We start from the raw sequence: 12,370 nt of genomic DNA on the forward strand, positions 1-12,370 counted from the left end.
ACATGGATATTTTAAAGAAATGCTGCTACTCATCATTAACTGGACACAACTGAAACAACAACTGAAACAACACCTCATAGAAAATCTAAGCCTTGACATTTACAGCACACATCAACTGTACCAAGCAGAGAGCTCAGTTTCCTAATAAATGGTATATATATCAATGACTGCAAAGCTGATGCTTACATAACTGATTTCAGGGTAACAACTGCTGTGTTAAACATTTAATTATAAATTCCCAAACCTACAATTACATTGTTGCATGTTTAAATGATTCCTTAGCTTTGAGCCAATGTGAGAAACTGGTGAAAGAACCCATTTTTATATTTACTTGGAACCGAGATTTTTGGAAAGGATCCACTTTGCAGGATCCCAACTGTGATGAAGTTTCCTCCTGGTCTGGTTTTCACTTGTCTTTCAGAAGTGTTGCTACACATATTATAGGCAAAATGTTTTTGTTAATTACAAACTGCATTATACATGTCACACCTGTATACGTAATTTCTTAATTCCTCTATGTAGCTTAATTACTGATAAATAGTTCTTTAAATCAAGAGTTCATCTGGTACCTGTGGAGAATGTTACAGACTCAGAAACTCTGCTGAGACCTTGTTTTCTGAATACATGCAGAACAAAGATGCAATGGGTACAGGGAATGGCATCACAAGCTTTGCTTGCAGCAGGTACCCAGCCCTCCCAAAAACATCATCTCCACAGAAAGGGGCCAACTCCTGTTGTGATTTATTACTTGCCTACTTTATGGAACTAGCACAACAGACACCTAACATGAAGCAGATACCTCTTAAGCAATATATATAGAGCAAATAGCAAAGTGAATTCTAATTCAAGCAAGAGGTAATGTGGTGAACAGGTTCCACATCCCCCTGCCATGTTTATAAATGATGTAAACAGTACTGCTTATATAGTGGAAACTTTTACAAATCATAACACTGTTTTAATTTTGAATAACCATGTTTTACACAAGATGTTTCAGTGTCTTCTCAGCCTTTGTTGAAGTGTATGTGCAGTTAAGTATCTATGTATGTCTGTACTAAAGCCCACTCTCAATTCTTCAGCGTTAAAGTAACATGCAATATTAATTAAACAAGAAATGTGTGCAGTTTTGAGGAACAAAGTGGTATCGTATCAACCATATAACCCATCTGGTAAAAGTGAATTAAACCATTAGGGTATCTTCCTATAGAACTCATTACATATCACAAAGTATGTCTTGGAAGAGAGACAATTAGGCTGGAATTTTAAAAAAAAAGCTCCATCTTCAAGTTCTAACACATATACACAAAACACCCTTACTCACACACTTCAATCCCTATGGATTGTTACTGGCATTATAGTATTTTTCTGCAAGTAACTCTGTGGTACTAAATGCCAGACAGTAACTTTGAAAGATCACATGGGAACAAAATATGGTAATGATTACATCATGGCAACAATGTAATGTCAAAAACAACTATGACATTCAGCTTCCCATGACATATGCACGTTCCTCCTACATGAAAAACAAAGTCACGACGTTTCACATTAAAGAAGCAACAAAAAGACGTACAAGAATTCATTTTTAAGAAAGTTTTCTGCAAAGGCAGGCAGCTGAGCAGTATGGAACTGCCCTCTTTGATTTATCATCATTTCCTTTATCCTGAAAGGAGCTGATTTAATACATAGATTTTCAACAATAAAAAGTAACGTAAAGCCTAGTGTATGTTTTATTTGCATCTAGGTCGTCAACTCTAGAAAACGTGCATTTACAAATGACAGACTTCAGGCAGTCAGGCAGTGCCTTGCTCTTGAAGCCCCCTTAGTGCACTCTATGAGCAAACTGAAGCTGTACCTGAGTGGAGTTAGATAGTTGGTTTTTCCACGGCTCCTCTGCGCTGCTGGTCAGGTTTGTGCGGTTATGAGGTAGAGTGAGTGCGTTTCGCTGCGGGTAAGGCACGTTTCCATTACTTCCACTTTCTGTTATGTGATTATTGCCTATCAAAATAGTGTCTGTACTACCCAGCGTTCTTGCTGTGCTGCAGGGAACGGGGCCTGCTGGAAAGGGTCCATTAGCCATGGGCTGCCCGGGGCAGGCGGGACGGATTCCACGCTGAGCGACGTTAGGCACTCTGGTCAGAGCAACCTGCGGCTGCTGGCCAGAGACAGAGTTTGTAGGCAGTGATGAATCAGCTGTTGGCCCATTAGGAATTCCAGTAGATCGTACCTGTGCAACTCCTGTTTGTCTCATCTAACGGAACGGGAACAAAGCACAAGAATGTTGGCTGCAGAATTAAGAAAGTAAGGATCATGCAATGTTTGTGTACTTTTACTGCACTGGCCAATTCCAATTTGACACATCTTCACGGTTGCTTTTGAGAACCGAGATGACTGTCATGCTCATAAGAGTGCTGAGTAAATTTAAAGGTAAAGCTATCAGCACACTTTTCTTCTGAGCCCTTCAGTTTGAGTATTTTACTGCTGAAACTGGACACCGAGAGAGAGAGAGAAGTGAACAAGGACAGGAGGAGAGAGATCCTGCAGTACCGCTCACTATGACTGCGTGTTTTTAAAGTAAGACTCCTTTCAGATGTGTCCACTCACTTCAGTTGAAAACTGTGGCTTGAAAATTTTTACATTATCTGGCAGCCCTATAATAAAACACAGCTAAGCCCATTATGTTTCAACTGCTAATCCACAACTGTACTTTATACAAGAAAAGATAAATTAATGCAACGCAGCAAAAGGCACGAGAACTCTGTACAACAGAAATTATTCAGAATTCAAGAAACACAACAGGCACCATTACTGAGAAAAGTCTTGTAAAAGAGAAAAAATATTTTTGTTCTCACCTGCTGGTGTTGCTGCATCAAGACAAACTGACTCTCCAGCTGTTCCAGCATAAGTTTCTGTGCTGGATTTAGATTATTTCGGTTTGCACGCAGCTGTTCCAAGTGCTAAAAAAACAGCAGTGTGGTTCAGAATTGTTAAAATTGCATGGGCTTTTTAATAACTTTCTTGCATACAATATTAAAAAGTACCCACGAAGGCAAGACTTATAAAGCTGAAAACAATTCTGAGATTTCTGCTGCAGACTGAAACATCTTTCCTTACACTATTCTGCAACCAAACCTTATCACCAGTTACTAAAACTGAAGAGACTCTGTAAATTATTTGAGCGCATAATTATTATTACCACACTAAAATTAAGTGTGCTGGTACCGTAAAAGAAAACTACATTCAAGTATGATTATATGGAATTCTTATCGTAATTATGTATACTTTAGCACCTTTTTGTACTGTGCTATTCTTTTATTAATACTGTTCATCACAAAGTTAATTAAACCTATATTCACACACGAAAATTTCTTCAGAAAATATAAAAAACAAACCCAGAAAACTATGTAACTTAATTAGAGAGCGCAATATCTTGTTACAATACTGATCTTGTTTGCAGCTGATAAATTTAAATGTCTGTTACCAAAAGATTTGATCTTTTTATTCATTTTTAGCTACTCAGTACATCCCATCATTCTACCAGTAAGTCTGCTGCTTTCAAGTGGTATGACTTAAAAACAGGATGTTCATGCCAAGCTCCCTGGATTAACAGTAGCTTCCATTCTGAAGTCCCTCTGGAAGGGACTGCAATGAGTAAGACAGAAATACATGTATGTTATATATGTATATATAACATGCCATATCCATCCAGCCTCTAAGCTGCCAACTTCGAAGATGTAATAAAGGTTTTATTCACTCTCCTCTTTTACCATCTGTTTTTGGCTTTCCTATTCATATATGCTGGAATTTGGTCAAGCTATTGCCAGCAAGTCCAGCAAGTGTACTTAGAACTTAGGTTCCGCTTAGAGGAGGAAGTTGGATCTGGAAAAAGGTGAAAGTGAAAAGGGGGAAAAAGTAGCAGGATGTAAAATGAGCAGAGAGAAATAATGAGAATGCTTGGAGAGGGAGAGATCCAGAAGAATGACTGAGGAAGGACCAAAGCGGTGGGGAGGTGGGAGGAAGAGGGAAGGGAAAATTATACAGTATAATAAAGCCAATATTGTTCAGAGAAACAGCAGAAGAACTATACTGGAATTGAGGAGAACACTGCTCAGTCAATCAGAATGCCTTGTCTGCATCTGCACTGTGTTCCCTTCTATTTTTCTTTGCATGCAAAGCAGTATCTGCAATACATGAGTGAAAGTTTCCAGCTAGGCCTGATTTTCAAAATATGGAATTCCTGCTGAAGTTCACAGCATGCACTAATGAACTGAAGAGACAACAAAATATCATAACAAAAAATACCTGAAATAAGATTTCCAAACTAAAATTGATCATTTCATATAACTGTATTAGATGACATAAAGACAGAAAAGCAGTACCAGATTTCATTTGAGTAATTGCATTCTGTAGAATGTGGTTGTTTGTTTATGCAGTTTGATACAAGAAGCTACCTCAGAGGAAAAGAAGATTATATTACAATACTTCACCTCTTTCAATATCCCCCACATTACAGCAACTCACAGAACTCACTTGGCATGAAAGTGTGACAATTTGCATACCTATCTTTAAAACATCGTAAGAAAAAAGAGCTACTGTATGTTCTTACCTTATAAATTATAGAATTCATACAATGTAAGTGTTCAGTTTCTGCCAGAGATCATTTATTTTACTACAGAACTAATCTCACCTAGAGAAGCCATAAATATTAGAACAACTTGAACTACACCCTGGGAATTATTTGGGAAGTATTTCACACTGAATTTCAGAAATGTGAAACTGAAACATATCCCAGATTTATTTTCTTAAAAGGAAAAAGGAAAGGAACAAAAAATATATCAGAGTTTCTGAAGATCTTCCATACCTACCTGTAATTTCTGTGGTGTCAAGCACCAAGAATGAATTTGTTGCTGTACAGGAGGATGTGACACTGTATGGCCACTGCTCCAAACATCTGAAGTATTCTGAGAGAAAACATTACATTAAAATGTGTGACTATCAAAGGGTCAACCTAATTTCTTTTACTATCTAGATTTTATCTTGCTTATGAAAGAACTAGTCATTGTTTCAAGGATAACAATATAAAAAAAAATACACTAAAATATACCAAGTCTCATTCTACCATTCCCAACAGTATCAGAGTAGTCTGAGGAAAAAGTTAATGATACCCAATATCATAACGAGAAACAAGCAAATCAAATTATGCAATTAACTTAAATGTATGCTACTTTTAAAACTGAATACTTTATCTACTGTAACACTATTACATGATGATGAAACACTTGAATTCTAAATATAAGCAAAGGCAATAGACAGGATGACATGATTGTCTCCCTCTCCACCATCAGACTACAATTGTACTTCTTCCCTTACACAGCTATGACTGCAGTATAGTGCCACTGACCTGCACTGCCCTTATGTCTAAACTGGAATCTGATTAAACACATCACTGAAAAAATCCTTTTTAAAATTTCTAAAAACATTCCCCACCTTGATGCCAAAGGATTAAAATTTACAGCACAAATTCTGTGCATGCTGCATCATTTGAATACATATTTCCATATAATTTTGGTAGGGGGCTCTAGTTCATCGGAATATATACCTTTGTTGGACTAGATGTTCTTTTCCTCTTGGCAGGACTGGTCAGGTCATCTACTTGGCTAGAAGGAATCATGTGTAGTGGCAAGGATTGCTGTGAAATTGGTGTTTGAGTGAGGCCTAGTACAGGTTCAGTATTTGGATGATGAGGTTTACAAGCCTAAGAATCACAGAAGGAAGACAAAAATATGGTTCTATATATTCTTAATGCTTTCCTTTAAATTTTATAATTTTAACAGCCCACATGTTTTAAAAGGGCCGAGTAGATATTCTGAAGCTGATCTCAATAACTGAAAAATCAGTTTCCATATGGTCATCAATGGAGGAATGTGTACCTTTCACGGGATTATTAAACCACTGCAGCATTTCTATTTAAGATGAAACCTTTTAAAATCATGAAAATCCACAAAGGTTCTAAATTGGTACCCCCATACTTCTCCCACATTGTAGGGAGCTTCTTGATCTAATATCCCTTTGCAAATAAATCAAAGGCCTTTTTTTAAATAAAAGCCAATCCTGTGCTCAATAAAATAAGCTTGACCACTACCGATTGTAAAGAACCCTTAAAGCTGGGCACCTGCAGAACATAACCCAACTTCTCACCTGCTGTGCTGTGTTCATGGCACCCTGCCTGGAGGTAAGCTCTGCGGGGATTGGTAGGCTCCATGCCTCCTCAATACTAGGAAGTAATTTAGTTTTATTCTGTAGACTACCTTGTGGAAGGTTACACAACTGAGCCTAGGAAAAATTATGTAAAAAGCAAATTTAACACAAGCCTACTTTAGTAAGAGCAAGTCCATGAAATCTTCCTAAATGCTGTAGCTAATTATGTCTTAAAGAGAGGACAGATTTAAAATTTGGGGTTTTAGAAAGGTGCTAAGTATAAAGAGGGTAACCAGAATATAAACCTTTGTGAGAATCAGAACAAAGATGAGCTCTGGATTCAGAGGTCTCATAATTCCTTTTTTTTCTGAAATTGCAAACAAGAGTGAAAAGATAGTGTGTGCGTATTCTCACTATATGTTATGAGAACTTAAAAATGTAGACAATACAAAGAAAAAAAGCAAAGTGATGTAAAACAGTATGTTTTGATTAAATGTGCAAAATAGGGTTTATAAGGAATTAAGTTCCACTTAAAAATGAAGAAATAAAATATTACAGGCTATGATATGCTTACAATACACATGAAAACAGGTTATACACACCACAAACAATTTCAAGTTAAACTTGTGTGTTACTTCTCCCCTCCCCTCTGCTGTGTATTTGGAAGAGTTATTTCCCCCTTCTTAAAAACATTAGTTTTACCTGTAAATACTTTATCCGTGCTGCAAGTGCAGAGGTATTACTACAATTTTTGCTCCTAGTTGCATTTAAGTAGCATTTAATGGCATCCTGAGGCTGGTTGCAGGACTCATAGAGTGTGCCTAGGTCCATCCAGGCTGCAGCATGGCCATGGTCCAATTGTACAGCACAGATATAGGCCTGTAAAGCATCCATAGGCTGATTTTGCTGTTGGTACAGCACACTGAATAGAAAGATTAGTGAAGTGGAGAATTAATAACAAAGTCAAAATACAAACAACCCAAATAATACACATCCTCCTCCCCCCCCAATTAACTTTGGCAACATATAAACCACAGAAAACAATGTATACAATTTTAACATGCAAAATTCATCTATACGCGGCATATTTAGTATTTTAAAGGATTGAGAAAATAAATTCATTATTTAAACTTCATATCAGACAAGTCTGACAACATGAAGGTATAAATTAAAAAAAGCTTTACAGTCACTCAGCACACAAAATAGTTAAAAAGCTGATATTCTTTATTTATATATATATTAGCATGGAATAATACCACTGTATTACCCTGTATCGTCCTTACCCTATAGAACACCATGTATCTGCACTTGCTTCTGATTTATCAATAGATTGCCTATAAGATATAAAGGCATCCTGAACTTTCCCAATACTTGAATAGCACCTAGGAGGAGAGAAAAAGAACTTTGGTAATATTTATAGAAGGTAATCATTGAGGATGGCTGACCACGACTGATTTGATAAACGTTAAGTCATGCAAACACACACACTCATCACTCGCTGTTTCTGAATGCCAGACATAAGCAGACTAAAACATCTTAACATGTATTACTAATTATACATTTGAGAAGTACACCGAAACTACTTAAACCCAAGATCACTGTGTTTGTAAGGAAAACAGTCACACCATATTCAAAAGACTTACATGCCTTTCCCTTGTGATAGCTTATCAGTCAATGAGAACAATGTTTATCTACAGACAGCATTATAAAGAAACAACTAAGTTACCTATTTCATCAAACAAATGGTTATAAAACTTAACGTTCTGCAAGACAGAATTATTGGGAGATATTGACCAACTCAGTGAGGATGGTTCCTGATTGCCTGGGAAGCTTTTTATGTGCATTTCTTGCATCTCAATAATATTCAATTAATGAAAAACAAACCAGTTACTTGTACTGCACATACAAATCACCAAATTGTGCTACTCTGAATGTTTTTATAATTTCTTACTTTAGTATTTTTCACATACAAATTCAAAGGTATTCTGGCATTAAAGGGAACTACAATTATACCACAGGGAATAATTACCCACTGTTTTAAAATCAAAAGCTTCAAATAAAGCCAAGATCAAATATCTGTATATATACATTTACTAGTTTAATCTGTAACAGCTGTGTCTTATATTGTTTGTAACAAGTTTCACTGTTGTAAAAATAACTGACAACTTTCAAAACACATAAATAGCATCAGAAAATTTATTCTAGTAAAAAATAAAAACCAAGCAGAACAGTACAGGCAAAGGTTTGTCAAACATGCTACACTCAATTTCAAGTATTTTTGAGGCACACTAGGAAAGGAATACAATAAAATACAGCATTACTTTGCCTAAAAACTCCATTAAGCCTGAATACAATGTTTCAGAATATCATTTTAATTACAGTCTAACCCAATTTCCAATAGACATGCTTCACTCTGCTTGCTTATCAGATACATAAAGCCTCTCATTAGAACAGCACTGACATGAGGCCCCCAACAAAACTTAGGGTGATGGAGTTTTTCCAGTGGAGAGGAGGGTGGTGGTGATATGTTTTTGAAGGTAGATTTAAACCAACTACCAGCAGAGGAAGGAATTACACAAGGGAATACATGAAGAAGGAAAAAGTAAATGCACAGCCCCATAAAACACTTTCTTTCCTCTTCTGCCACTGTATGCAATGGAAAAACGGGGCACAAGAAGCATTTTTGCTCTAATCCTCCCTGCAAAATATGAGAGATGCTCCAACTAAATTTTCCACCCTATTTCCTGCATTTCCCCCCCTTGTCTGCACAGTCCTGGGTTTCACTGTGACCACGTGTAAGCTGTGGCACCGCAGGAGCTGGAGCAGAGCAGCTGCACACAAACAGTTCATGGAGTCCTGGCTCTGTCCTGCTGCCTGAGAACTCAACTCACAGCACGTGCAATGGGACTACTGAAGGAAAAATAGGATTTCAGCCCAGTGGAAGATCAGATGAGCCAGGTGATCCCTGGCTTCCCTTCCCTTTTCCCTCCACATCTGCCCTTTGCCCTTCAGTGCAGGTGTCCTTCCCTCAGCCTGCACACACTCCCTCAGCTGGCTGAAGAGCCCTGTCCTACAGGAACAGTGGGAAGAATGGGATTGGCATGACAAAACCAAAAATAGGTTCCAGTTGTATTTGATCAGAATCTCCAAGAACATCACCTGGAAGATACTGAGGCCAGGATATTATTTTTGCCTCATTCTTTTCTGCTGTATTTCTCAACAGAACTGGTCTGTTCTCATATGGACTTGAATTGTCCTCAAAGATTTCTCCAAAACCTGATTATTTCAATAGTTACTGCTGGTTTGTGTAAAGTACTCTATTGTCTTAAACAGGAGACCAAGAAAACTCATTCAATCGATATGACTTACATCTGGGAGTATGTTACTGTCTTAAAGTAAAAAATTACAGAACACTTAAATAGAAATTAGAATAGATTAGTCTGAGCTATCTTGGCCTAATGGACAGTTGCACTGTATGTACTTTATAAATGGATGTATACCTAGGAAAATATTTGTATTTTAGTGCAAAAGCTGATTGAGATTAGAAGGGGGATTCTGAGAAAATGAAGAGCAAAAGAACTGTGAAAAAGGTATGAAAAAAGTAACAATTTACAAAAAAGAGAGAGAGAATAGAAGACGTGGGAGGAAGAGGAGAAACAGGTAAAACCAGGCAGGGCATATTCAGATTACTGTAAATGTGCAGACTGAATAATAACTACAAAAAAAGCAGGACCACTTGGGTAACATACTTAATTTCAGTTTCTAATCTATATTCATCCCAAATATGTTAGCACCTTGTCTTTTTATACACTTCCCAGAAAATGTAAGACTCCAGTACATTCATATATCCTTTCCCTTCAATTTTCCTCTGAAAGGATTAAGAAGAAAAACAGTGTAAAATACCCACAATAATGAGTATCCTCAAAAAAATTTACAAATCTAGTTACAGTGTCTACAAAGTCTTTTCTCACCTTCCAAGGAAATACCAGGATTGACCAGAATTTGGATCTGCTTCTAGAGATTTCTGGAGATACTGTATAGCATAGCTTTCCTTGGTTGCCTTGTCTCCAAGCTGATCCACGGTGTGATGCATCCAGCCTACAAAAAGAATCCATAAATGGTAGAAGTGAAATTCCCCAGGACCATTTAATACTTTGGCACAGCAGGATATGGATAGCATTGGTGTCTCTTTAAAAACAGGAATACCAAACAATAACATCACTTACATATAATATTATGAATGTACTGTTAAAGGATTTTTTTTGTTTAAATAATTTTCTATGAGATTAGTAGCATAATTATGAACTGCTCAATCTTCTAATACAAAAAGTGAATCTGAAAATGTATACTCTCTCCTCCTCTGAACACAGATACCTACCCAGACACTGAAAAATGCCACCACCATTCTCTCTGTCATACATATCAATTATGTGATATATATATAACATATATAATATCTACACATTATGTTTACTCCTTTTCTTCTAAATTCTCATATTTGACCTGTATCTACATTTTGACTAAGATATTTTGCATCTCCACTTAAAGCTTTCTTACACTGTCATTTCATCTTCATTACTACAACATCCTTCCTGTTCACCTTGACAAATGCCATCACCTCTCATCTACATAACAAATTCATCTAACCACACATCATATTCTTTCAAAGGCCTTTTCTTCTTTCATTACATTAGACAAGTTATTCATCCCCACTTTAAAGGCCTCCCACAATCCTTTCTCCCAAACAGAATTTTACATGCAATTAAAACACATCTCTGCTCTGGCACTGACGCAAGGCTTGGTTACCATTCCAAATAAAGCACCTTCATCATCTTCTCAGGCTGCTCCTCATCTGCCTCTGTGCTCAGATGGAATTCCTTCAAGCAGCCACAAAACCATCTCAGTGCTGTTCATACAATGAGTACAAACAAGGAAACCCTTTGTGGCAGGCAGCCTGTTTGCTGAAATCACATCGTACCACAATGCTCAGCAATGTCTTGCTGTTCCCTCAATATCCATGTGTTTGTTTTAACAATCCACTACTTTTCAGCCAACACTGGCAAGGTGTAAGATGTGACAAAGGACTGCCCCTATGTGTTTACAGTCTCTCAGCCATAAATGGTCCCTTGTGGGACACTATGATACCAATTTCATAAAATACCCAGGGTTTGTATAAAGCTCTAGTTACCTACAGAATTGTGCACAAAGCTGCACTGTACGTTCATTTAAAACCTCTGTGAGCTAAACTTCAGCACCTTAAGCTTATCTAAGCTTTTTGATAAAGTCTAACTACAAGGTAGTATCAAAGGATCAGATTCAGATCTCATCTGAAATGCCAGACAAAGTAGGTAAGACTGAGAACTGACCTGAAGAGTAGTTGTAGCTTTACTTCACTCTCTGTAATTAGACTATACCTTAAGTATTTTATTCTACCTGTTCTATACAGCTTGTTTTTTTATTCCTTGGGCTCACAGCTGTCAACAGACACCACAACATTTCTGCAAACTTCCAAGCTTTAATAATAGCAATCAAAAATAAAATCACATCTACTGAACAACATCTGCCTGAGGTATTTTAAGAAATATCAGTTGGGAACTGTGGTCACAAGTTGTAGTTCAAATATTTCATAGACTGCAAAAAATGCCAGGTTAGGAGCCAGGTTAGGTTACAGTACTGAAAAGAAAAGTACTTTATCATGACTGAAGATCAATCAAGTCAGAACTCTACCAATCAGGGAAAAAAAAAGGAAGTAAAAAAACCCAGGGATTTTTGCAGAGACATAAAACATACACAACTTTCTGTCATGAACTTAGTAAACAAGCTACGATTTTGATTCAAATCCCAAGTCTCTGATGTTCTTAAGAATACAGAAGATACTCATGCTTTAAGAAAAAAGGCTTATGTGAGGTTGGTTATCAGAATTCACCTGTGTAACTGTTCGTTAAGGATATGTGTATCAGGTGCTGTGCCAGGCAAAGCCTGAGATGAAAGTAATAGTTCAGGGATTACAAACAAGAGTAAAAAAAAGACATTAAACAATTTCCTGTATCGCTGGAAATGTTGTGTGCCTATTTTCTGTTTCATCAGAACCTTGCTGGATTGAAAGATAACATGCTGTATCTTCAGGAGATCTTTATTGAGGTTCACTGATAAAAAGAACAAATCTATTTCTAGGAGA

At 37.0% G+C, this 12,370-nt stretch overlaps 1 protein-coding gene across 17 annotated transcripts in view; it reads right to left on the reverse strand.

The window, feature by feature from the left end:
• The window catches only part of KDM6A (lysine demethylase 6A), a 117,511-nt gene that overhangs the window by 37,908 nt on the left and 67,233 nt on the right, over nucleotides 1–12,370 (reverse strand). For 7 of the 17 annotated variants that reach the window (XR_001922132.2, XR_001922127.1, XR_001922130.1 and 4 more), the window contains 8 exons: nucleotides 10,164–10,290; nucleotides 7,476–7,574; nucleotides 6,895–7,114; nucleotides 6,193–6,327; nucleotides 5,594–5,749; nucleotides 4,860–4,955; nucleotides 2,847–2,951; nucleotides 1,850–2,245 (listed from right to left, as the gene is read on the reverse strand). Coding sequence is in view for 8 of the 17 variants with exons in the window: in XM_018084064.2 (XP_017939553.1) it covers nucleotides 1,850–2,245; nucleotides 2,847–2,951; nucleotides 4,860–4,955; nucleotides 5,594–5,749; nucleotides 6,193–6,327; nucleotides 6,895–7,114; nucleotides 7,476–7,574; nucleotides 10,164–10,290 (1,334 nt within the window). In the remaining 9 variants the exon portion in view is untranslated. The remainder of the gene's footprint in view (nucleotides 1–1,849; nucleotides 2,246–2,846; nucleotides 2,952–4,859; nucleotides 4,956–5,593; nucleotides 5,750–6,192; nucleotides 6,328–6,894; nucleotides 7,115–7,475; nucleotides 7,575–10,163; nucleotides 10,291–12,370) is intronic. The other 10 variants (XR_003212939.2, XR_001922131.1, XM_008922853.3 and 7 more) reach the window with 3 other exon arrangements.

The sequence above is a fragment of the Manacus vitellinus genome, unplaced genomic scaffold (assembly GCF_001715985.3).
Source record: "Manacus vitellinus isolate BGI_N305 unplaced genomic scaffold, ASM171598v3 scaffold_7_pilon, whole genome shotgun sequence".
In the NCBI taxonomy this organism is placed as follows: Eukaryota; Metazoa; Chordata; class Aves; order Passeriformes; family Pipridae; genus Manacus; species Manacus vitellinus.